At 33.9% G+C, this 27,680-nt stretch overlaps 2 protein-coding genes across 2 annotated transcripts; one reads left to right on the forward strand and one right to left on the reverse strand.

Annotated features, from left to right (window-relative positions):
- Positions 1-8,044: 8,044 nt before the first annotated feature.
- On the forward strand, positions 8,045-10,782 carry LOC117904501 (WAT1-related protein At3g28050-like). Its single transcript, XM_034817131.1, has 7 exons — positions 8,045-8,816; positions 8,945-9,007; positions 9,107-9,223; positions 9,601-9,841; positions 9,941-10,099; positions 10,192-10,343; positions 10,464-10,782. Exons 1-7 carry the CDS (start codon positions 8,626-8,628, stop codon positions 10,627-10,629), a joined length of 1,089 nt encoding a protein of 362 aa, XP_034673022.1. The 5' UTR covers positions 8,045-8,625; the 3' UTR covers positions 10,630-10,782.
- Positions 10,783-11,280: 498 nt separating this feature from the next.
- LOC117904500 (protease Do-like 9) lies at positions 11,281-17,849 on the reverse strand. Its single transcript, XM_034817130.1, has 9 exons — positions 17,099-17,849; positions 15,972-16,171; positions 15,698-15,878; positions 15,243-15,434; positions 13,980-14,212; positions 12,527-12,628; positions 12,252-12,302; positions 12,056-12,160; positions 11,281-11,962 (listed from the first exon to the last, which is right to left on the reverse strand). Exons 1-9 carry the CDS (start codon positions 17,661-17,663, stop codon positions 11,864-11,866), a joined length of 1,728 nt encoding a protein of 575 aa, XP_034673021.1. The 5' UTR covers positions 17,664-17,849; the 3' UTR covers positions 11,281-11,863.
- Between the last annotated feature and the right edge of the window lie 9,831 nt (positions 17,850-27,680).

Below are 27,680 nucleotides of genomic sequence, written 5' to 3' on the forward strand. Positions count from 1 at the left end.
CACCACCTTTTTAAATTATAATCTTCAAATTATAATATTTTTTAAATAAAAATTTTTGATTAAAAAAATTAACTTTACTGTTAAAAGGAAGAATTATAAAAATTTTGAAGTTGATTTAACATCACACTATAAATAATTAACTAGACTCTAATACTTTATTCATTGTAGGTAAACTTATAAATTGATGTCTATAATCTAACAAGATAATGTTACCACCTATCAAAATTATTTATACAATCCTTGAGTTGTAGATCTCACTTATTATGTGATCAATTGACATACACTAACTCCAATAACCAATGTCAAATTTCCAATAAAGAATTGTTATGGTTATAGTTTTTAAAATTGTATGTCCTTTAGATCACTCAAGGAAATACATTATGTCACTCTCATGAGATATCATAGTGCTTTTATTAAGAATTCATGTTACTACTAGTCTTCATCAAAAGTGACTCAATCTATAGGGACGTATGACCACCTTAAAGTCTCACTCATAGGTCAAAATCTCCTATTGACTTTGACGTAAGCTCAATATCCTCTCAAAGTTAAAAATCCATGCAATATAATAGTTTGACGAATTATGACAATTGACAGCCTCATGATTTGTCAGAGATCTTATCTAATGTATAATTATATATACTAGTATACTCACCATGAGAAACTCATCCTAATAGTCAAGACAAATCATTCATTCAATTAGAAGGTAGAGTATTACAATTTTTACTAAATTACCCAAATCTATAAACTAACTATGAACAATTTATCATCTTATAAAGAACTCATGATTTATATCATTTATACAATTTCTAATGCAACCAAGTTATATGCAATGCAAGTGATATAAACATATATGCTCAAATAATCAATTAATAAATATGAGATAGGAAATTGAACAAAAAATATAAATAAATAAATCTATTGATGAATCTAAAATTGTTGCATCATATCATGCTTTCCAAGGCTCTATCCCATAATTTTTACTACTTTTATATCCAACAACTTTTTTTAATAACTAATTTGTCAATGTTTTTACCATTTGAATCCTTTTATTATGTCAAATATCATTATTATCATTAATATTTCTATGATTAGTTTCTTCAATCAATACCAAACATTCATTCACTTTCCTTACCATTTTGCATTGATTATAATGAGTTAGTGTCTTGAACCATGTTTGATTCGAAAAAATAATTAAGAAAGAAAAAAAAAGGAAAATGAATTTGTCATATTTGGTTTTACTATAGAAAATATAAATAAAATAAAATATAATTAAAATTAGTTAAAAACTTAATCATTTTTAAATTATTTAATCTTTATATGAAAAAATTAAGATAAATTAAATGAATTTGAGGAACCTAACAATAATTTATTAGTCGTAAATCAATTTTTTATTTTTCCTCAACTATTTCTTTCCTTATGCTCTCCCTCTTTATTTTCTCTCTCATATTTTTTTTTTCTCAAATTTCCCAAAATTCAAACATAACTTTAGTCTTTTTAATTTTTTTCTTAGACAATGAATGGTTGCTCATTTTTAGAGATGAGTATGTCTCTTCATTTTTATTTTTATTTTTTTGAATCTCTACCTTTTCTTGACGTATAATTAAATGGTAAACTTCGATAGCACAAAACCCTTTTTAACCATTGAATATTTATCCCCTTATAAGCTATATTTTATACTCATTTTTTTCTTTAAAAAAACTCACTATTTTTTTTCTTTTACTCTATTGTTATTTTGGTCCCACCTATGAAGAACATTTTTCAAAGAATTATACTTTGGCATGATAAAAATTATTGAATGATTCAAAATATCAATTATCATAATGCATTTACATGACTAGAATGGTTTTCTTATTTAAAGCTTTAAAATGGTTTCAATTATTTAATTTGATAATTAATTTTTGAGACTTAATGAGATCTTTAGGTTATATTTGGTTCCCAAAAAATATTAAGGAAAAAAAATGTTAAGGAAAATGATTTTTTCATGTTTGGTTGTCCTACGAAAAATATTAAAAAAAAATTAAATATAATTAAAACTAGTTATAAACTTATGCATTTTAAAATTATTTAATTTTTATGTTGATGAGTTAAAATAAATAAAAGGAATATTACATAGATAAATAAAAATAATTTATTGAGTTTTAATCTATTTTTTATTTTTCTTTACTTATTCTTTCCTTTTATTTTTTTTTTTGTATTTTTCCTTAAATTTTTTAGGAATCAAATATAACCTTAAATTCAAAGTGTTCACACCTCAAGACACGTATGGTTAGTTTTTTTTTTTTTCTAAAAATTTGTCTTGGACTATTATAACTGGTTTTCTTTAAAAATGACATTATAAATATTTTTCTAATTTATATTTTAAAAAATTAAAATTTTAAGCAAGTGATTTTTTTTAAATGCAATAAATAAAAATCAATAAGGACGGGAAGTGTTGTACTCTTTTCTTGAATCTGTAGTATACATTAAAAGAAAACAATCACAATTCAAAATAACCAATAAGCTTTGGTCATAAAAAATGTATAATAACATTGGTATGTGTATGTGTTTGGGTAATGGTATCTTAATTAGGGATTAGGTATCTTCCATCCGTCAATAATATTATTAATGCACATAAATCTTCGAAATTTGATTTTATTTTGAGTACAAGATCTCAAATTTGGAAAAGAAAAAGCTCATACAAAAAGGGACTCGATGTTTTTCTTATTCTCATCATTTGGTAATAAAAATGAAAGAAAGATGAGTTGATAAATTGTTAAATAAATATTTCATATATCTCTGGGGTATTTATACATAGGATAGTCAACTATACAGAATAATAAACAATTATACAAAATATTTACAAATGTATAAATCATAGTAATAGAATAAATTACAATTGTAATTTATAATCGTAACTTACCTATATCATAACTATAAATCACAATTGTGAATATATGTTGGCTAGATGTTTAATATTTATAAAAATTTAAAATAAAGTGAAAACAAAAAATGGGTATCTCACCACTATTGTAGAGTTTGCTTGATGGTGACTTAAAAATAAGTTTTTGTTTTTAAAGATAAAAGAACCATTTTTAAAAATTTATGAACTTGTTTGGTTGTCATTACACTATAAGAATACGTACAAGGGACACCCTTACACCGTACCCATACACAAGAAAAGGCCCAAGTTGGCTTAATGTCCTTTTTGTCCTTGCTTAATGCCTAACCATCATCATTGCCCTTCTTAAGCTCTACCAAGGCTTTCACTCAATGCACAACCTTGCAAAACTTAAAGGTTGAATTTACTTGAGGTGAGAATGCTTAAGTAAGACGAATCGGTGGTAGAAGCGTTTACACCAACCTTTGCCATGTTTTCATTTAGAGCCTTTATGGTCTAACCATGGCCTACCTAGGCCTTGGGCATTTTGTCCTTGGCGCGAATAACCTTAGCAACCTCATCTTGATTTAAGCAAAGTCAATCATCTAGATCAACGAGAAAAGCCTAAGAAGTCACAAACTCAAACTTGGCAAAGTCAACCTTTCTTTAGAGTGTCATGACCTTCTCTTAAAGGCCTTTGCTTGTAGGCCTTCATTTTCTCTATGTGACATTAATAACTACAAAAGTGCCAACCACATAAAGATAAAAAAATTATAAAAGGCATTGATACCACTTCAAGACAAATGTGGTGTACTAGGCCTTAAGAAGCCTGAAAATCTAATTAGCTACATAGAATTCATCGTCAAACTACCTATCCTCCAAGACTTGCTTTTGGATGCCCAAACCATGTTTATCATCCTCTAGGTCAACCCGATGATGGTAGTAGATTTTGTAAAGGAGAAGGGGTTGAAATATTAATTTTGATCTTTAAAGAAAATGATTCATTCACTAAAAACCACTCCTTAATGGTGGAAATGGAAGTGACATGGAGATCTTTAATCTCCCATGCTATCTTTGGAGGGCCCATGAAATAAAGTATGATCTTCTTCTCTTATAGAATGGGAGTGATGAGGGGCTATAAGGGTTTTTCCTCTTAACCCTACTCACTTCTATCTGAGGTAGGGATAAAAGGGGAAAATCCTTGTTCTTCTTCCTTTAAATAAGATGAGATAATCTTCCACAACCAAATGCCCCTTAACATCAAGATCAAACATTGACAAGAAGGTGCCTTAAAAACCATCAATAACAAGATAATAGAAGTCATACCTGGCAACTTTTGGTAGATAGGAAAGGTGTGGAAGGCCTACTAAAGGGCCTCACCCTACCTTATGATGATGCTCTTAGGAGGACTCAACCTTCAACAATAAATAGAGCTTCAACTATATCCTCGTCTTTGTCTTAGGCTACACATCTCTTTTCTCTTTAAATGTCCTCTTACAAGCTGACAACAAAATCAAAATCCCTAAAGCCTTTAGAGGGTTAAGCATCAAAGTCTCCATGTCCTTCAATTCCACCCTACCATGAAATTAGGAGAAAAACTTCTCAAAGATTAGAGAAGGGGTTAGAAGCTATGTGAGTGTGTAGAAAAATAATGTAATTACATCATGGACGACACCCATAGGGATGTGCTCCCAAATACATTAGATAAAGCGCGCATAACCAACAAGCTTGAGCTTGAGCATAGAATAATAAAAACGTAAACCAAAACTAAGAACACAATGACCTTTCTAAAGTGATCATGTGAATGGTGGGCCACTTGGTAACCCATGGGCTCTACAAAATAGCAAAAGAAAATGGCATTAAAAAGGTCGACCAAAGTAGTAACAATAAACAAATAAAAACATAAAAAAAAATAAGGATGAGTCATCCTACCATCTCCACTTTCAGACAAAGGATGGGAGGGTGTTTCTTGGCATGGTTGCTACTCCCAATCTTTGCTAATCAAAAGGAATCCTTGGTTATCTCATTTCTTCTTAAAGTCAAGGATGCCAGAGGACAAGTTCTTTGCCTTGTCATTAGGAGACATGTACCAAGTCTTGATGTTATATCTCTTGATTTGGTGTAAGAAGAGCAACTCCTTAACCTTAATAATGTTCATATTGGAGTGGTGGAATGACACTTTTACAAAGACAGGAAATTGTATTAAAAACAATGGCAATGACAAGTAAAAAACCTTGTCTTCAAGTGTTTCACCAACACATTATCTCCCCCAAGGCACAAGGATAGTTCATCCTTATGAGAGCTACCCAACATCCTTATACTAGAAATGATGTGACAATGGAGGAGGGCCCAAGATGAAATATCACACTTTGTGTACCTCAAAGATGGAAAAAAAAGAAGCAGAGAATGTAGAAAACCTAAGAAGAAAATGAACAGAGAAGTAGAAAGAAGAAATTGAAACAAGGGAGCAACTTATATTATCAACCACCCACATAAGAAAATAAGGAGGAAAATTATAGGGATGCCCAAATCAAATGAAACATGTTACACTAGAGGCATGTGTCATAACAAGATCGGGCAATTCACAAGGCAATGTCCTAAGGAATAGTCGTGACATTCAAGGTGACAAGACAAGCATCAAATGCACTTTCCCAATATGTAAAAATGACTTATTTTGCGAAAGACCACATTTAATATGATAAAATGTACATTAAATGTGATTGAACTCCAACTCATAATTATGTTGTGTATAGCGCCTTAACCCAAATCAAGGATCACATAATCATTACTTAACTACACATCAATGAGGCATAGATTAGGCAAAATTGTTCAACAACTAACATAGAAAGTTCATCCAACCAATTAAACCCACAAATCCTTAATAAAACCTTAGGATTGAACAAACCAAGGTACACACATACATTAATTATCTGTATTTGTTCTCTCTTCGTCAATATCCTTATAATTAATTTGAGTATAGGGGAGAGCTTTGTCATTTTGTTCCTAATCTAACTAATCTTCATCTATATTAGAGATCAAGGACAAATGATTCATCATGCAAAAGTGCAACAATATTGAATCATCTCATACCAAAGTCCAAATTTAGTTATTAATATGGATAGTAAAATTTGAACTTTCAAAGGATTGAAATTTAGATAAAAATTATAAAATTAAAGTAAAAAAGGGGAAAAATGCTAGAGATGGAGAAAGAAAGACAGGGGGGTCAAAGAGAGAGAAAGAGAAAGAAAATGGGTCAGAGAGAGGTAGAACGTCACAATCTTCTCTTGGATTGGCTATTACTTTGGGCCAAGATAATTTTTTTGTTGTATCGAGTCTATTGACTATTACTTTGGGTAGAACCTCGTTTATAGATGTTGAATAAAAAAAATGCAAATTTAGCCTCAACTCTAAAAAAGAGCAGCAAAAACATGGGGGATCTCACCTAATAATTTGATCAGAAACTGAAATAAGGAAACTTTGGTTTCCATATGTTGATATGGAAATATTATTAAAACAGGAACCCAACTTTCCCAATTTCAAGTAACCATATTAATACCAAAAATATTTTGGATTTCCTGCACTGGTTATGTGGTTTTTAATGCCAAATTTACTCTCCTCTTTTTTTGCCAAGTAAGCATCCACATGTTAAAAATGAACAAAAAGAAAAGAAAAACCAAAAAATAAACTCCCTCTCTCTTTCCTTTCTCCATTGAGCACCAAAGAAAACTCAAGATTTAATTTGTTTCTCTTTCTCCCTGTTGAAACCCAAAGAAACCGTAAGATAAAAACTTTAGCTCCATCTTCATTTCCATCGATTCACTAACTCAAAAATGTTAGGGATTCAAAAATCTCTCACCCAATTAATCAACTTTTTGCCCAATCATTTTGATCATCATCATCACCATCACGGTCCTCCAAGATTGGATTTCTGGATTCGTATTTGGGCATGCTTGAAACTCGTCCTCTCATCACCAAAAGCATTACACTCCCCCTCTTTTTCTCAACTGCTAACTTGACATCCTAGGATTAACCCTAGATTTTCCTTTTTTTAAAAAAAAATATTTTGGGAATTTCATTATTATGTTTTCTTTCCTGTTTCTTATTGGAAATTATTGCATTTTTTTTCATGTTTGACTGCATTCTAATCGAGGCAAAGAATGATGAATTGATTGAGTGAATATCTTTGGAAATACTTAAAAATTTGAAATATTTGGTTAAAAGGGATAAAATAATCTCCAAATCGGAAATCTAACCCTTCTCATGTTTTTTCTGGAAAAGTAACTCATTTTTTATATAAATACCATTTTCTATTTTAAGTATTTATATGTAGGTTTTAAAAGAAATGGTTATTTTTACAAAAAATAAAAATAAAAATGATGAGGGTATTTTTGTCCAAATGATCTCAAAAAAATATGAGATGTTAAATTTCAAAAATTGGGTTTTGAGATGCCCTTTTAATCAAATAACCCTAAAAAATTTTATAACCACATTATTTTCCTTTGATTCTGTAATTGTTCTTTCTTACACTTTAAAAACATAAATTAGTTGTTTCTTGTGCTTTGTGGTGTAGCCTTAAGGGTCTCCAAAAAGCCCGCGGCCCAGGCCCAGCGGGCTAAAGCCCGACCCGAGCCCATTTCTGGATGGACCAGTCCATGGGCCCCAATTTAGGCCCGACGGGCTGGCCCGCTCGTAGGCCCATAGGCCCGCCACTTAAAAATATATATATATATATAAAATATTCAAGAAATAGAAAAGGCTACATTAATAACTAATGCAAAATAATAACATTAAAGAGAACCATCTCAGTTGGTGGCTAGTTCTCTTTGAATGCTTAAGGGAAGGAGAACTCCTTCCCTTCAAAACTCAAAAGTATTTAATTTTTACCCAAGGCCCGCCCAGCCCGCCCAACTTGAGGGCCCACGGGCTGGGCCACGGGCCTTAGATTTACCAAAGGCCCGTTGGAGACCCTTATGTAGCCTATAGAGGGACTCATATCAGGTTTTATTTTTTTTGTTTTAATTCTTTGTTTATTAATTTATTTTTTCAATATTGGTCCTCATCTTGATTTAAAGAATAAAAAATTAGAATCCTGAATTTACAAAATCCTGAAGTCAATTTCCAGGCTTGACCTGAAGTTAATTCAACTTCTAGGAATCAAAGCTTGACTTAAAACCTTTCATACCTATGCAAGGTGTTACCATTTTAACTTCCGGGCTCCTCCAATTTTCTTATCTTCCTTCTACAGTTTGAGTAACAAAAACTTATTGAGAGACCTTCTTGAGAAAATCAATGGTGGAAGTTTTGGCGATGTGGATGCAGTTGTACTGATCGGGATTGGCCTCTCCCCATCCATCGAGCAGCACCATGCCCAAAATCTTCCCTTTCAGGATCTTTAGGTGGTCCGACAGTTTCCATGAGAACCCTCACCTCTCATCTCTTTCTCTGTTGTTTCTTCTGAAATGAATGAATCTAAATCAAATCTAAAAAATAAAAAAATCAGACCGAGATACAATATTATGAAGGTTAAAGGGTGTATGTATAGAACAAGATTTGACTCCGTGAGAGAAGGTTAAGCAAGAAAACTAGATGCTTCACCCACCCAACCCCATTTTTTCTTCAGATTTCAAAATTAGGGTTAGGGTTTAATACAGAAGGAGCAGAGAATGGATGTCACATCTCTGCTTTGTGCTCTTCAATCTTCTTCACTGTGAGTTGTAGACATTAGTGGGTTGTGAATCTTTGAGAGAGAGAGAGAGAGGGAGAGAGAGATGGGGGTGAAGGCATGGTTGTCAGGAATGGTGCCAATTGCAGCTATGGTGATGGTGGAGTGCCTTGACGTCGGGTTGACCACACTCAGCAAAGCAGCTATGTCCAGAGGAATGGATCGCTTTGTCTTTGTTGTCTACTCCAATGCTTTTGCCTCCCTCATCCTCTTCTCTATATCCTTCATCTTCCTCAGGTCACTCTTTCTCTTTCAGTCCCTTTCTTTCCATTTCCCCCATCAATTAATCCTTAATTTACCAACAAGAAACAAAACCCATGTTCTCTTTTTTTATTTTAATTTCTGTTTTTCTTTTGGATTTGCAGAACAAAGAGACCTCCTCTAAGTTTCTCTCTCCTCTGCAAATTCTTCCTCCTCAGCCTGGCTGGGTCTGTAACTCGATCCATACCACTTCTCCTTGTTGGTTCTGAAGTGGGTATGCTTACTCTTGTGGTGGAAGTTGGTTAATTTTTGTGGGTTTTGTGCAGGATTACTGTGATGCAGAACTGTGTATTCACAGGCGTAAGCTACGGTTCACCAACGCTTGGCTCTGCTATGAGCAACTTGATCCCTGCTTTCACTTTCTTGCTTGCTGTTGCTTTCAGGTAAACACTGGGGAGAGATTGGTGTCTATTCTTCATTCAATCGTGGATTTGGGTCAGTTTAAATAAATCTTTTGTGATTTTAACTCTCAAATTCCCTATCAAAATCATGGTGACTTCCTCCCTTTCAGACACCATGTATATCAACATCTTTGCTTTTCATTGTTATTTGGCTGTGTTGAGTTTATTGTTAATACAGGGAACTCAACAGCAGAAGTATAAAACTTTGCTTTTCAATTCCTCTTCTTTTCCTCAATCTTCTCAAGAACCAAACACGGTAAATGGGTATGGTTAGATGAAATGTAAAATGGTTCTAGTTAAATATCTCAGCATGAACTAAATGACTTGAATAAATTCGGTGTGTGCTTGTCATCTTCTAGATTGGAGAACTTGGATTTGAGAAGCTCAAGAAGCCTGATAAAAATCCTGGGCACCCTGGTGTCAATCTCGGGAGCACTGATCGTAACCCTTTACAAGGGTCCTCCCATTGGTGCCGGATTGATTAAATCCCCATCAATCTCCTCCAACGACCATCTTCAGAAAACTGCAAACAATTGGGTTATTGGAGGCCTTTTCTTTGCTATGGCTGGTCTTTCAATTTCAGTATGGAACATTTTCCAGGTAATCTGCAAATAGAAAGCTTACTCCAGACATATGTTTTCGTTTTTACCTTAAACTTGATGAATTTGGAACTGATATGTGTTCATACCTTACTCATAGGCACCAATTCTGAGAAGGTACCCATCAGAGATTACCATAGTTTCCTTTTTCACATTGTTTGGGGCAATTCAATGTGCGGCAGTTGCTTTGATTGCAGTGAAAGACTCGAATGCTTGGAAACTAAGGCCCGATTTTGAACTCATCACTATAATCTACTCCGTAAGAAACATTTATATGAGAGCATTTTGCTGGCTTTCACCAATATCATGAAACGAGCTTGATGAACTGATCCAACCTCTTCTTATGGGCAGGCTGTTTTTGGAGGTGTAGTGTCATTTTGTGTACAAACATGGTGCATAAAGAGGAAAGGGCCTGTTTTTGTGGCAATATTCAAGCCCTTGGGCATCGGAATTGCTGCCATAATGGGTGTCATCTTTCTTGGCGACACTCTCTACATTGGAAGGTAATTTATCCTGATTGATACCTCCCTGTTTTTGCCTTGATCATTAATATCAAGCAGGAGGTGTTCAGAAAGGAATGAAGACATCTGCAAAATGGCTGACAATTTCAAACGCTTTTGCAGTGTTATAGGAGCAATTATAATCGTCACAGGTTTTTATGGAGTGATGTGGGCGCAAACCAAAGAAGGCGAAAAGGGTGAAGCCCAAGAAGTTGATGGGCTGCCGTCAACCTCAGATAAGGCCCCTCTGCTGCAGAGCCGCAGAGATGAACAAAAGTGGTCGGATTAACTCTGGATGCAACCAATAATAAACCATCCATGTACACAAAATCATGTTTATTCTATTCATAATATGTTCCTGATTGTCATTGAAGCTCTGTAAGTGCCCTCTAGAACCCAAATTTTTTAATATAACCAAGTTTCTTTACCCTTTGAATGGTCAGCTCAGAGCTCTCACAAGTCACAACCAAGAGCTGTTTGGAGTTCCAACCACCTATGAAGACAAAGGCAGTGATTATGGTGTTAAGTAATGGTAAATATAGGATTTCTGTAAAGCAGGTCATGAAAAAGATTTAACAATTGCTCCCAGATAAATTGATTTAAGATTTTATTGAGTTGAAACGAGTTTAGTTTCGTTATCAGATTAATAAACAAGAATACATTTAAATGAGAATCTAGAATCCATCTAAAACAATTCAGATATCCTCACTGTACTGGGTGTTGGAACAGAAAGGGCAAAGCCATGGCCACCTACACCTGAGCGCAAAATATTTACAATCTTTCCATGTCCAAGAATACAATAGATTTTAAACTCTTCTGCCCCTCAAACGGTCTGGGCACATTGTCAAAGTCAGCAAGTTACCATTCATATTATTCAGTCAATCCAACCTTTATTCAGTGACAACAGTGCCTTTTGTGTGCCATATTCTGCATAACAATATGAAGAGAAGCTCTGCAGTTTATTTATTGAATAGCACTAGATTCCACTCACAGAAGGGCAAAATGCCACAACCAAACCCTTCCAAGCCCCGTTAGGGAAGGTACACCAAGCCCCATTAGGGAAGGTACACCGTCAAATTGTATTTTCGAGAAAAGTGATGTACAACCTGTTCAGAGTATGTGACCTGCCTGTCTCTCCAGAAGAAAAAAAAAATGAAAATAAACATTAATTCATCCGGGAAATGAAAAAGTACCAAATCAGAGGACCACCAGCCAAGTAATGAATCCTCCATGATACGCTCCCTCACTAAAAGACTAAAAAGTAAAAACCATCAATCCCCAGTGAGATTCATCCTGTTGTTGTGCAGAGCAGGACTATAAACTTAGCACCATGTTGAAAGACAATTTGGAAAATACCATCAACAACCCGCCCATAACTAAAACCGTCTATAATCTACTATTCCAGATGATGTTTCCAGTGACTAAAGAAGCCTACCAAGCTGGTATTAGTATTGTTTTCCTCACTATGCAGTATACTAGGTTGAAGAGTAAGGCAATCTACCACCCAACATTTTGACCCCACCTCATGTCTTAAGATCATCAGACATTTTTGAAGGTATGCAGTGTGTTGTAAGAATGTCCAATGTTGCTGCTTTGGCAGTCTTTGTTCTAAGGACCACGATCTGCATCACAAAAACAGAGAGTAACAGAAAAAAACAGTGAGTCAGTGTGTTGAGAACAAGATAGATAGATAGAGAGAGAGAGAGAGGGAGGACCTGTTGGTATTCTAGATCAAATTTCAAAAATTCGTCATCACAGCTCTCTACCATGTTAGCCAAGCTCTTCAGATTCTTCACAGGCTTACCATTGAGAGCAAGAACCTGGCCAGTAGAAACAAAATAAAGCATTCAACAACTGAAGGTAAAAGCCAGCTTCTTGCATCATAAGCATTTGCAAGACTGCCATTCTGACCTGAGTGTTAACAATGTCCTCATACCCAATATTAATATCAGCAACCAGCACCTTCACAAAAAAAGCCAAAAGAAAATGTAAATTAGTAAAGATCAGCACAACAAATTCAGAATAAACATCAGAGCCACATGTGTGTTTATGAGTGTATGTGCAAAATAATATGGGATCAGCACAATACATTCACCATGACATCAGAGCTACATGTACACGTGTGTGTGTGTGTGTGTGTGTGTAAGGGGGGGAGGGGGGAGAGAGAGAAAGAGAGAGAGAGAGACCTGAGAAACCACAACAAGTTGCTCATCTTCTGATTGGGGCATTGAATGTAAGAGTTTGTCTAAAAGCTTGACTGGAGCTTCATATTCGTAATCCTTTCCATACTGGCCACACAACAAAGCAGCATTGGGACAATGTAGCAGAATACAAAAACTTCATAAACTTGATCTCAAGAACTACTAATAAAAGCATGGAGTATGCAGGATAAACTTACACACATGCATGTCTAACATGCATCAACAGGATAGCATCAAAATTTATGGTTAAGAAAAAACGAATGGATTCAGAGCATTAATAAAAACCAAATAGTCACATAACCCCAAAAACAGGAGAAAAAAAAGGGAAGAAAACAAAAGAAAACTGAAAATTTGACAAAAATATGAAGCACAATACTTCACCAGCTCACAGACAAAGATATACCTTGAAATACAACAGAAACATATCTAAAAACTTACATAAGCCCTTCACAAAATGATGTTGCTGTTTACAAGACAGCACATAGAAATTTATAATATTTAGCAGTTAGCTGCTACACATCTCCTCTTATTATCCTTGCATGCACCTGCTCCAGTATAGACCACAAAGACATGGAAAGGATGCAAGAGACTTGATTTCAAAAGATATTGGAGAAGCTCACAAGTAAAATGGTAGGAAAAGTGTGTGGCCTGAGAGAAGCTAGCATTTGATTAACCAGCCCTGTTGGGTTATCTTGGAGTCAGTTTGGAGTAAATAAATTGCCACTAAAATGGATGTAGGATGAGTGGGAAGGTCAGCAATTTCTTTTCTTTGTGCTGTTCACCTGGTAAATGAATGATGAGCACAACTGATCTTTGGCCGCTATGAGCAGACATAAATTGGAATTGTACAACTAGAAAATTTCAGAATTAGTGGCACAGTCAGGACCATGTAAAATGCACAAGTAAATGAAAACAAGACTAGACAAATGGGATTAACAAAACAAAATTCACAGAGCTGAACAAGCAGCAGGTACCCAAATCATGTGTATGTGGACGCATAGAAATGTGCAAAACTGCACATGCACTCAAGTAAATATGCCAATCCTTATCACTAATAAAATAAGTAGGAGAAATAACACAGCCTAAGACCATCTATCCTTGTGAGGTCGCAAGTGATGAGGGATTGCATAGTAAATATGCTCAGCAGTTCAAATAAAAATCTCACAAAAATCATCAATGCTATCACTCTATGATTTCATACATAAACAATTTTCAGAGCTCCATTTAGAAAATAATTTAACATATTGAAAAAGACACAATAAAAGAATAATTCATCACCACTTCAACGCAATGTCATACTTTAAGTAGTTCAACCTCAACAATGCTAGAATTTTTGGAAACTAGGATTACAAAAAGCAGCAAGCAGAAGCAGGTATGGTTTTATTTTCCAGAAACAAATATATACACCCAGACAAGTGTTTCAAAGGGAAATGTGTACCTCAGAACGGAGATATGGTACAGATACAGTAGAAAAAACAAATCCTGCAATAATGTAATATGATGGAGGTTTGCCCTTGTTGTGTGCTGGAATAATCCTTCTGTGAGTTGCAAGTTTGATATTAAATTTGAGCATCTTAGAATCACGAAGAACTGTAATTGTAGCATTATCTCCAGTATATTTCTGGGAGACAAGGTAACTAAAGCCAATGCGTTCCCCATGTCGGAAAGGAACTGAAAATCATCAACAGGAAAGAAAGTTACAAGTCAAGAACACAATAAGAACGGAAAAGAGTAGTGAATAAGAAGAGACAAGAATGAACATGTGGCTTTCCATATAGGAATGTCCCCAGACCCAAAATCTGCACTCTTTGTCAAGTTACAACCATTTACAAAGGTAATTTCACTCCATCAGAGACTCTTCAGCGCACATTATCATTTATGAGTTTGCTTTCCATATAGGAATGTCCCCAGATCCAAAATCAGCACTCTTTGTCAAGTTACAACCATTTACAAAGGTAATTTCACTCCATCATCAATTTCAAAGTGCATCAGAGACTCTTCAGCACACATTATTATTTATGAGTCTACAACTGTCTAAAATGTACTTTTCAGCACACATTATGAGTGCTTCAGAGACTACCAGAGTGAATAAACAAGGAAATTGCATCTTGAGATAGAACATAAGGGCCTGTTTAGGAACTTTTTCAAAAATGGTTCTCTAATATTTTTTAGAATAGTTTTTTGGAACAGTTTTAAAAACAGTTCTCTAATGCTTTTTCAGAACAAATGTCTGTTTAAGAACTTAGAATGTTCTCAATCTGTTTTTGTCTTTTCAAATCTATCTTAAAAATAATTTTTATCTTTAATGCTTTGTTTTCAATCATTTTCCACATTTGTACAATTACTTTTTAAAACAAAAACTCAGAAAACAGGTAAAAAACTGAAAACACATGTTTTCAAAACAAGGTCTCAAAAAATTCTTTTATGTCAAAAAATTACCAAACATGTTTTTGAGTATAGAAAACAATTTTTTTATTTTTAAAAACAATTCCCAAATAGGCTCTAAAGTTCACAGAAATGAAAATATAAAATAAAAATAAAAATACAGTTTTGGATCATGTTTTACAATAAGGTAACACAAAAAAGGTACAATACACTATCAGAATACCACAATTATGATAAATGCATTTCAGTAAGGCATACAAACTTGAAGATACTCAGTGCAAATATGTAGGTGTGGAGCAGATAGGGGAACACTTACCTGTTCCATCATTAGCAATATCAACACCATCAAAACTTAGTATAATGTCTGATGGCTTTAAAACTTTAGATTCTGGGGCAGTAGGATCAATTCTTCTAACACGAACGCCCTTCTGATCAGGTTTCATTCCCATTGCCATTCGCAAATCAGGATTTTCCATCTTCTGCCACTCAAGGCATAGGATTGGGAATCCTGGAACATTTAAAACAAAATCTTGATAACAAATATCATGGAATTAGAAGCAAGGGAAAAAAAAAAAAAAGGGTTTGAGCATTACATCATAAAGCAAGGGAAAAATTTTTAAGCATTATGTCATAGAAAATAATTGGATAGGCAACAGCACTACCATTTTGGTATCATAAGGAAGTTATGCACAAAGATAAACTGTCAGCTGTTCAAAAATCCAAAAAGAACATTATCAACCAAAATAGTTGAAGCCACAATCAAATACATACCAGTATATGCTCCATTCTTCTCATAATCTTGGATAAAGTGCTTGATGACTGGTGTTGGTATGACATAACCTATATTCTCTGCATCTTCATGTTTAAGAGACTGAAATGCAATGCCCACACAATTGCCCTTCTCATTGAAGGCAGGCCCACCAGAATTTCCAGAGTTTATAGCAGCATCTATCTGTAAAACCATCAAGGATAGGAGACATCAGAAAAATGGATCAACAAGCCAACAATAACTAAAAGAGAAAAAGGAGAAATGTGACCCCATGACCTGTAAACCCAGAAGCTCAGTGGACCCATGAACATAAGATAGGATCTCTATTCTTGATACAACACCACTTGTTACAGAAATCGTGTCTCCCCCAATTGGGTACCCCACTACAGTCACAGCATCTTGTAGTGTAGGCAAATTCCCAAACTCCACAGGGGATACGCCTTCCCAAAACTCATCATCGTTAACCGTTAGCATAGCTACACATCAAATACCAAAATTTGCTTTAGTGTAACACTCCATAATTCAATCCACATAATAACCCACAACTATCCCTTCACTTCATGGATGACAGACCAGGGGAAATGGAATGCCCATGCCCATGCAACTATCTCACATCTCTCATGCTCTCCATTGGTGGTGAGACTTCCATGGGTAGTGGAGATTCATCCCTCTCATTCTCACCATGTGGGAATTTTGCAATGAGAGAATTCAACCTAATCTTGCTCTCAAGTCCTCTTCCTTCTATACCACTATTGATTCACTCATAATAACATTTTACATCAAGATTTGATGGCACTAAAAAAGGTTAAACTTTTCAAAACCAATAAAAGCACGCAATTTCCTTGAGGATATTTCTAAAGTGAGTAGCAACCATGAAGGATGTCTTTAAAAATATCAAGGAAGAATAAATTTTTTTATGCCTCTAAATATTCAAGTAGCCTAATTCAAGTATCATTTGAAGCATCAAATGAAGTGCTCAAGATGTTCCTTGTGCTATTGCATTATGCCATCAATCTTCTACCTAATCCCCACTTGGGATGATTCAAACATAAACATCATTTTGACATCTCGCCATTGCAAGTCTGTAACCACCCAGAACCCAATACATTTCTTGTTCTTAGCTCCCATAAGCATATGGCTTACGCATCCTTCAAGTTGATTTTAAATTAATAGCTCCCTTGACCTCTAAAGGGGACCCGAAAACCACGTAGCACTCAATCGCTTAAAGAATGACCTCGAGTATACACCACACAATTATAATACAGAATTGATAGTCCTAACATCAAGTAATTCTTCCCTAAATTCTGATTCAAACACACCCTTAGGTGTTAGAAAACGAAATCTTAATCCTAAAAGAACAAAAACAATTCAACACAATTGAAAATGGGGGTAAGGAAACATACCAATATCGCACTCAGTCCCAATGGCAAGCACAGTGGCCAAATACTTGACATCAGAACCCCGTTTCTTGAGCTTCACCTGGGTATAATGCTCCACAGAATGGGCATTCGTTAACACCCTCCTCCCACCAATCACAAACCCACTACTGCTCGAACTGTACTGCCTCTTCCTTTGCCACGGCAACGAAAAATTCGGTTCTGTGTGCACGCAAAACACCTTCACTACCGCGTCCATCGCCGGCACCACCCTAGCAACAGCCTCTATCCTCGCGGGCTGTTCCGCCGACAACCCATCGCCGGGCACTGACATAGACACTACGAAATCAGCATTCTCCGCGGCATGAGACGTACGCCTCGCGGAAGACAGGACGACGGGTTTCTCGTGCATATCTGATAGTTGAGGGTTTTTCCGGGGGCGGCCGCGGGGACGCCGCTCGGTGGAAGACTCAATGAGCTCGACGTTGCTGACGGAGAAAACCTCGTCCATATCAGCGATGGTTTGGTAATCAAGGGTTTCCGGAACTGGGTCCTTAGGTTCACGTCCTCGTTTCCTGTTGGTTTTCCCCATGGGAGATTGCTTTCTCCGAAACGCTGCGTTTCACCGAGAGAGAATGCCCAATTTCCACAGGAGGAGAGAGAAAGCTGGAGGTGTTAGAAATGAAAGAAAGAGCGTACGAAATTGCAGAGGGAGGGAAAGGGCAAAGTTATAAACAGGGGCTCCGATCGCCCACAGCTTTCAAGTTTACAGTTTTGCCAATCCCATCTCTCATGTCTATTATGATTTGTATGAGAAAATGGTCCAATTTGAGAATTGCCTTCAATGTGTTGCAGATTAAAGATTCTATTTCTTTTCTTTTATTTTTTCTGTGATTATTGAGTACACTTTCCATTTTTTTTTAAATTTATTGAATGCATTAGTATTATTGTGCATTTTGAAATTGTCCCGTATTTTAGTTTCGTGATAATGTTATTGATTAAAAACTATTTCACTCAAATTACAAGTCGATACAAGAAATCTCGATTTTACTTGATTTTTTTTATAACCTATCTTGTATATAATATCTAATTTCTAAGAGGTTTTATTTGAATTCTTATTAATTTATACGATGGTTAGACACGGTATTAAGATGGTTGATAACTTAATTCACTAGGTAGAAGTAACAATCGTTCCAAAACTTAGATGGATCTCTCGAGAATTTGAAAAAAAAAAAAAAATCATTCCCAAACCAAACCAAAAGTGCATGAGGCTAAGATGGATCTCTTGAAATTTTGAAACCAAAAGGGGATGAGACTAAGATGGATCTCTTGATGATATAAAATTTTATGATCTTGGATTTGTACAAGGTTGAGGAAAAACACAATGCAATATGATAAATCAAAGGACGTGTCAAATATTTAAAGAAAATTGCTAAATATCATGAGAGAGAACCTAAAAAATATATGAAAACAAATCAATTGCAAACCAAATATATATAACGAGAGGGAAAGAAAAGGGGAAAAACATATATCACAATTTTAGAGATCCAACAAACCATATACCAATTTGCAAATCTAAATAAAAAAAATAAGTATATAAAAAGCCTTCATTTGAAAATCACAATTATGTTGAAATTTTGAAAAAAAAAAAATTGATAAAAAAAGAGCTCAAACAAAATGAAGACTAACCTCATGTCGACTAAAACAAGGATGATGAATAATGAAAGATGACTTGATTCCCCAAAGAAGGGCATTTTGATCGAGCCTAGGATGGGAAAGCCAATGGTAAGCATCAAAGGGACCTAGGGTTAGGGATTTAGTAAGGTGAAGTGGGTTGGCTATCAAAAAAGGCCAATGAGGAATTTTTATTCAATTTTTCATTTTATATGGAAAGGTTTGGAAGAATAAGGAATTACAAAGGGTAAAATTGTCATTGAGTATATAATTGACGAAAGAGTAAATCAATAAAAGAAAAAGACAGACAATAGAGATTAACGATATTTTGGATAAAATAAAGATGATTGATAATTGCATATGAGAGGAGCACAAAAATAAATGGTGGTTTTGATTAGAGGTTTGCTCGATAATTGATGAGATGGTAGCAAAATGAGCAATCAACATTAGTAGATTTAGGGTTAGGGATTTAGGTAAGGTAAAGTAAGTTGGATATCAAAGAAGACAGATTAAAGATTTCCTTTTTTTTTGGTTTATATAGAAATGTCTAAATTTTGAATTTACAAAAGGTAAAATTGTCATTGAATATATCATTGGTGAAACAATAGGTCGATAAAAGAAAAGCCAAGCAAGTAGTGATTATACTAATATAAGATAAAATAAGGACGGTCAATAACAATAAATAAGATGAAGACAAGAAAAATAGGTTGTTTTCGCCAAGGCTTAGCTAATAGTGGCAAAGAAAGTGGTAAACATCAGAGAATTAGGGTTATGGATTTAGATAAGGTAAAGTAAGTAGGCTATTGAAGCATGTAAATGAAGGATTTTCTATTCAATTATTCATTTTATATGGAAACGTTAGAAAAATTATAAATTTCAAAAGCAAAATTGTCATTGATATAGAATCTATGGAAGCGTATGTAAATAAAAGAAAAGCTCAAGCAAATAAAGGCTAACCTAATGTCAATATAATGAGGATGATCAATAATGGTAGACAAGAGACATTATAAAAAAGAAGGCCCTTTTGATCAAATGTTTGGCTAAGAAGGTGAGTAGTCAACAGTGCAAAGATTTAGGGTAAGGGATTTAGGTAAGGTAAAGTGAGTCAACTATCAAAGAAAGTAACTAAAGGATTTTCTATTCATTTTTTTTTTCATTTTATATGGACATTTTTGGGAAAATTAGGAATTCCAATGGTTAAAGTTATCATTGAATATATAATCGATGGAAAAGTAAATTGATAAAAGAAAAGTTAGCTAAATAAAAACTAATTTAATACTAGAAAAATAAGAATGGTTGATAATAGTACTTGAGACGAGGTCCATAAAACAAGGTCATATTAACCAAAGGTTTGCTAATGGTGGCAAAATAAGTGGCTAGCAATTAAGAGATTTAAAGTTAGGAATTTAGAAAATAAAATGAGTTGGTTACCGATGAAGGCAAATGAAGATTTTTTTTTTCTTTTTGTTTTATATGGAAATGTTTACAAAGATTAGGAATTCCAAATGATAAAATTGTTATTGAGTATATAATCAATGAGAGAGTAGGGAAAAAGAGTAGTTTAGACAAATTGAAACTAACATATTATTGGATTGACTAGGATGATTGACCATGAACTAGGAGCTCAAGCAGGGATCACTTGATCTATAGGAAAATACTAACTCCTTGAGAATCCAATTTTGAAATGGAATCAATATTCCACTAAAGAGAGTCAACTATACTCTAGTATCCTATAAAATTACAACGAGGCAAAGTCTGGGCCTATGACCTAGTATTCATTACATGTAGACTCCCTATAAATTGGTGTTCATGATTTAACAAGGTAAATATTATCATCTTCTCAAGATCACCTCTCTAATTATTGAATTATAAATCCTCATATTATGTGATCAATTAACATAATCTAGCTCATAAAGAGGATATATCAAATTCTACTTAAGGAATTACTATAGTCATAGTTTTCTTAATCACATTTCCTTAAGATCACTCAAGAGGACACATTGTCTCAATAACATGAAATATCATGGTGTCTTTATTGAAAATACATATTGTTACCAACCTTCATCAATAGTGACCTAATCCATAGGGATATATGACCATATTAGGTTCTCACTAATAGGTCAAAGCCTCCTATTGATTTCTACACATACTCAATTGTAAACTCTCCATTTTTGTCCTCATGTGGTGGGCAAGTCAACCACTTCATATCCAAGTTAGTTGTGTAACTATTGTCCATGACATCATTGCCACCAAGTAAAGAACCTCGTCGTTGGGGAAGTAGATCCTAATATAGACATATATAGTCTAGTTTGAATGGAGAGTCTATATCATTCAATTCATTAGGCCTAACTCATTGTTTAGGTGGTGATGAACCCAAATTAAGATGAAGGTCATGGGTTTTGCTAAGACCTTCTCCCACTTAATCTTTGGGAAATAAGAGTTTAACTTTATTTTGGTAAGTTCCTCAAAATAAACTCTCTATCATGAGATTTTCCAAATCCTTTATTTATTTTCTAAATTAGAACACATGTGCTAAAAGAATTGATCTTATATTCCTTATCCTTAAACTATTCTTATCCAACATAATTTTTTTTTTTCTCTTAAGGAGAAGAGTTTGAAGGATGTGATGTTATCCTCCTTATTTTAGGGAGAAAAGCTTGGAAGACTACTGTAAGTGTCTAATTTGAGCCAAAATATGTGCTCTAATGACACATATTTGATACGATTTGTACACTAAAGGACACTCAAATCATCCAACTTAACCTAAATCAATGCTAAAGCCTTATTCATAAGTTTAACTTTTATTTTGGAGATATATCTCGGGTTTATGAGAAGAAAATTGTGCAAGTTGAAACCCTTTTATATTTTGAAATATTAAGGGGTTAAATGAGGAAATGAGTAAGTCAAGACTCATGGACTATAAGGAAAGGTAAGATGAGGATATCATGAGTTTGGGATATAAAGAATGACCATTACAAAATAAGAAAGAAGTCACACAAACATGAGAAATGAGGCATGAAGCATATTCATCAAGTTGCATGAAAATTTGAAACTCAAAATCCGGTGGCAACATATACTCTGATCAATGATAAAAATATCAGTAATCACGGATATATCAGTACTTTGTTTTTATAGATATATCGAATATATCGGTGAATATTTTGGAAAAAAAAATTGATAAGCCTAAAATTGTTCAATACTCATGGAAATGTAAAAAAAAAAAACCTCATAACAATGTAATTAGAAGTATAATAGACAATTTAAAGTTATTTTGTTGAAGAATTTGATATATATCTATGATATGATTTGTGATATTAAATGCAATTATATCATGTTGGTCGATAAGAAATGTTAATTTTGTAATTATACACTCATTATGAAGCTACATGAAATGTCTCATTTCATTAAATATCAATAATTAATACATATTACATTGCAATGACCCTTTAGTACCAAAATGAGGACCGATGTGGTTCAATGGAATTGGTAGGTGAAGGAACACCGTCTTGTTGTTGGAGACAATATTGGTACCAACTCAATGAGTTTCCATAGTATTGGTTCTTGAGTCTTACCTATTGTCTCTACATGGATAGGATACTCAAGATGCACCCATGTGTTCATGTCAAATCCTCATTCCATCTAATTTGGAACTAGGTATGATATTTGTGTAGAAGGTGAAGAACTCGACATACCATACTCTTCATCGATTGAACTTGAAGGTTGACCATAGCTCATCATATGAGGAGAGTAAACGTTAACCTTATTGGAGGAGTCACTAAATTGAGTCTCTATACTTATAAATTCAAAACTCCCTAAAAGTAACTCCTATATGGTGTCATCGTTTGTTTTCTTTCTTTGTAGGGTTTCACAATAGCTTCTATTCTTAGACTAGCTCTTCTAGAGCCATGGTCTTCATCTTATGTGCAATGTGTAAAATTATTTTCACATGTAAATTGGCTCATTAGATATTGACTTTGTTGGCGTTCTCCAATATCTCATCCCGCATTATCACATTCATCATCAATTCCACTTCTTGAACCATCGTAACCAGAAACACAAGTACCTGCAACACTAAGTCTACTACTTTGGCCAGCACTCGTTGAGTCTACCTCTTAGTGGGAATTGAATGTCACTTGAAGTGAATCCTTAGTATCTTTGGTAAAATTTTCAGAGTGAACTTCTTCGGACAACACACGTTCTTCATTAATGCCAAATTCTCGAGCATGAGTGATAATTCGTGGATCAGGATTTCCAACTTCATTATCCAAGTGTATAGGCCTAACCCATTTGAACAACTGATTATTTTTTTTTCACACATCTCGATTGAAATGTCAAGAATATCAAGGTAATCTTTCTTAGTAACTTGATCATTTTTTGCTTCCATATCATGTAACTTTAACTTCATATTATAGTAATAAAAAACTAATTGCTCCAATTGAGGGTAAAGCAAACAATTTCGTTGCTTTGTGTAGATGAAAGCGAACGTGCTGCAATTTATCTCATAGACAAAAGAAGACACATTTTGTGAGAGAACTTTGATGGCTAACTTCCTTAATGTAAGTGTTTGATTCTCATACATGAACCACCATTTAGTTGCAACCAAATACATAATTATATAAATACTTATGTGGTGAATTTGCAATAATGATAAGCAATTTTTTTTTTCTATAAATACTCACCAAGCACCATAATTGACCTTGTTGCAACTGTCTCATCGAATCCTCTCTTTGCATCTCAAAAAAGTACAAGCTACGTATTCAACATTAAATTGAATAGTATGTGATTAGAGCCAAAATACGTGCTCTAATTGCACATATTCTATGATTTGTGTACCAAATGACACTCAAATCACCCAACTTGACCTAAATTGATGTTAAAGCCCTAGACATGAGTTCAATTTGTATTTTAGAGATTTATCTCAGGTTCAAGGGAAGAAAATGGTGCAAGTTGAATTATTTTACATTTTGAAAGATCAAGAATGGTTAAATGAGAAAAATAAGCGAGTCAAGACTCATGGACCATGAGAAAAGGCAAGAAAAGAATATTATGAGTTTGGAAGTTGAGAAATAACCATTATGGAGTAGAAAGAAGGCAAGAAAACATAGGAAATGAGGCATGAAGCAAGATTCAACTATATCGAAATTTAGAACTCAAAATCTAGTGGTAACATGTACTTTGAATTTCAGGACAAATTTGGAGTACCTACTGAAATCCATTTTAGGTATATTATATATTGTTTCGAAGATGAGGAAGTTAGAAATCCAACGCTTCAAATTCTGTACAAATTGGAGCTAAAATGATACCTACTGAAATCCATTTTAGGTATATTATATATTGTTTCGAAGATGAGGAAGTTAGAAATCCAACGCTTCAAATTTTGTACAAATTGGAGCTAAAATGAAGAAGTTATGATCATTTGAAGACAACTGCGTGAAGCTAAAGTGCCATTTCGAAATGATTTCAAAATTCAACTTACGAATTCGAAATGACCCCAATTTCGAAATCACCCATTGCCACTTTGATGTTTCACCTCCTCTACCTCATGAATTGCATCTAGGGCACTTCATCCTCCCTAAGTGGGCCCCACACGACTAGAAATCATGATTTCATTATTTTTTTTAAAATCATTTTAGGTAATTATTTGTAAAATAAGTGGCCAATAGGAACATGCCACGTGTTAGGGTTTTTGGTGAAAACTATAAAAACTCGATATTTAGGTTTACTAGGGAGTTTTTTTTTTTTTTTTTTTTTTGCCTTTTTTAGGAGTGGAGATGGCTTAACGATTCTTGGGATGAGAGAAAAAAACCTTGAAGGTTTTTCTTGGTCTATTTTCTTTTTTCTTTTTATTATTGAATAAATTATTGTTTTTAATTCCTTTGACATCAAGAATGGTTTTTTCTTATTCTTTTATGGCTTATGTATGTGAAGACATGCCCATAAGATGATAAAAAACCAACTTGGGGCTTGAAGTATGAAAAACTAAGGGCTAGAAACTTGCAGGAACAATGGATAAATTATTATGATAATGAGATTAATTATTGGTTGAGTTACAATTTATCAATTTTTATTCTATCCTTGTGAGTTAGTTTACGGAATGATACGGTAGGTTATTACCCGATACTAGTAATTCTTGGTACCTCTTGATCATTAGTTATCATGGTCTTCCCTATCGTTATTTGCCCAAAACAAAGTTATAAAGAGTAGGAAATGCTAAAAAGCCAAATCTTAAACTAGTAATCAATCTAATTCATTTGATGGTTTTAGGAATTTATTTTAAAAAGGAAAAAAATTAGGTTTCGAAGCAATTTTGAGTTATAGAACTCAAGTTGATCGTGAGCGGCTAAGAATCCCAAAACCTTAAGATCACTTTACTTAAAAACTCTTGTTCTCTCTATTTCTATACCTTAAGTTAGATTGTGGAAAGCCCCAAACTTGAATTGATTGAATTAAAAATCAGTAATTATTCTATAATTTAAATAGGTTCATTTAGGAAATTTTCATCCATATTTTATTCTGATTCATTTGAATTAGATATTTCTTACCTTTAGTAAATAATTAATCATTTGAATCTAAGAACAAATAAACATATTAGAGCTGATCTCAAAGGACGACAACCCGGAACACTACTAAGCTATGGTAACTCAATATCTGGTTTTTCTTGGCCAAAGTTACCATGTATTTAGACTTTAGTATTTTATTTACAATAGAGATTTACGGTCAGTATGTTAATATCATATTTGTTAGTAAACGTTCGAATAAATTGATGAATGAAATTATTGTTTTATTAAATTGAGTAAAAAAACCATTTTTTATTTACCTCATTTCCAAATTGACCAAAAGATTCAGTAGTTGGGTCTAATTTTGCAAAAACATCATGGGTCATTTAAAGTAGTTCCAGATCACTACCAACTCCACGCCTATATTGAGATCTTGGATTTAATAAGTATGCTACAATAAAATTAAGTAGATTTAGTATTTTTTTTTAGAGAAAATTAAATAAATTAAGAGTAAAAACTTATAAAGATATATAGTACTTAAGTACCTATTGCATGAAGTGGATGTCTCAGTGTTTGTTCCCAACAATCTTTTATTATTTTGAAGATCCAATCTCTAGTTCCTTGACAAATGAGGTTCTCTTTTATCACATGCATAAGCTCGTATACAAACGACATTGTAGGAGCAACTTTAGAATCCATAAGTCGAAGCACCACATATAATGGCTCATACAATGAAACTATATTTGTCACTTTGTCCCAATACGAATGGTCAAACATTAATTGCTCCAAATCTCGTCCAACTTTTGTTTGACTGAGCTTGTGTTATGCTTATTCATTACTCATAAACAATCTTTTCAAATCGACCATTTTTTTAAGAAGACCATCAAGAGCAATATAATTGGTAGCAAACCTTGTAGCTCCCGATCGAACAATGCCTTCACCACAATACTTTCTCATTTGTGCAAGTAACCAACCATGGTTATAGATGAAGTTGGTTATCTTGCGACCATTGTTTATCACATACAACACTGATTCTTTTGCCAATGTCTTCAAATATTAATTCAATGTAGTGCATCACACACAAAGTCCAATATAAGTTAAACTTCTTCATCAATAGCTTTATTGCTTTCATGAACACCCACCTGTTATCTGTGACAATTTGGACCACATTTTCTTTGTCAACTTCTTTGATAACAAACTTCAATAACTCTTATATATACTTATGGTCTTTGATATTGTTTGATGCATCGATTGACTTAAGGAACATCGTGGTCTCTTTTAAATAGACCATGAAATTAATAATACTTAATTTCATGAGCTCTGTCCATCCATCTGACATTATTATGCACTTATATGTCTTCCATTTTTCTCTTTGTTAGTTCACATAAGCTTCTTTTTTTTTCTACTCCATTTTCAAGTACTTGTTCTTTATTTTATATGGAGATGGAGGTTCGATTCTCATTCCTACAATTCATATATAATAAATATTTAAAACATGTCACAAAAGACTACACTTATTAAAAGTCTAAAACAATATAACAATTCAAAAATGAGTAATTACTTGCTTGTTGTGTACCAATAATCATATTCTTGAAGTGATGAGGGTTTGCTTTTTGGGGTGCGACACTTCATAAATGAAGAATTTTCTTATTAAGCATCCCATCATTTCTTTAATTGAAGCACCCTTGAATATATCTTTGATACTTGTCTTGTTGCAAAATACTTGTAGAGCAAAGGGGCAATAGGTAGCGATTGGTTCGAATGTCACATACTTTGTGATTTTCGCATCATCGTCGGTGTACCATTAGGACGCGAAGACTCTTATTTTACGTTTGCTTCCTATGATGCTCTCATATTGTTTTCACTCCCATTTTATCGCTTTCGAGGCATGAACTGCAGATCAATATGTATCTCATTCATCTGGGTGCATATTTGTTGGATGCATATACACATCTTGATCCTCGACATCTTCATCATTATCTTCATCTATCAGTTGTGTATCATTAGCCCTCATTGTGCCATGTAATTGAGCATGAATCTCTTGAATATCTACAACTTTCTTTGTTTTTGCTTTAGTTTTGTCATGCACCATCAATCGTATCTCTTCTTTCACTTCGGGGGGTACTCTAGGACACTTTTTGGTGTTGTTTATGCGGGTCTTTATGCATTAAATGGAACTTGAATCACGTGATGCCTCCACTTTTCATCAATAGTCCACATAAATTACAAATTGTCCAATTTATGTTTCCTTCTATTAGTGAACAATACTTCCAAGTTGGATCCCGCCTTGTCATGGGAGGATCACCTCCACTTGCACTATCCATTCTAAATCTATTGCAAAAAAATACAATTGAATGTGATTTCAATGTAAAAAAAAAAAAGTAAACATTTAAAATTAACATGTTGCAATTGAATGTGAAAATAAAATTAAATACTCA

This window comes from Vitis riparia, chromosome 17 (genome assembly GCF_004353265.1).
Source record: "Vitis riparia cultivar Riparia Gloire de Montpellier isolate 1030 chromosome 17, EGFV_Vit.rip_1.0, whole genome shotgun sequence".
In the NCBI taxonomy this organism is placed as follows: Eukaryota; Viridiplantae; Streptophyta; class Magnoliopsida; order Vitales; family Vitaceae; genus Vitis; species Vitis riparia.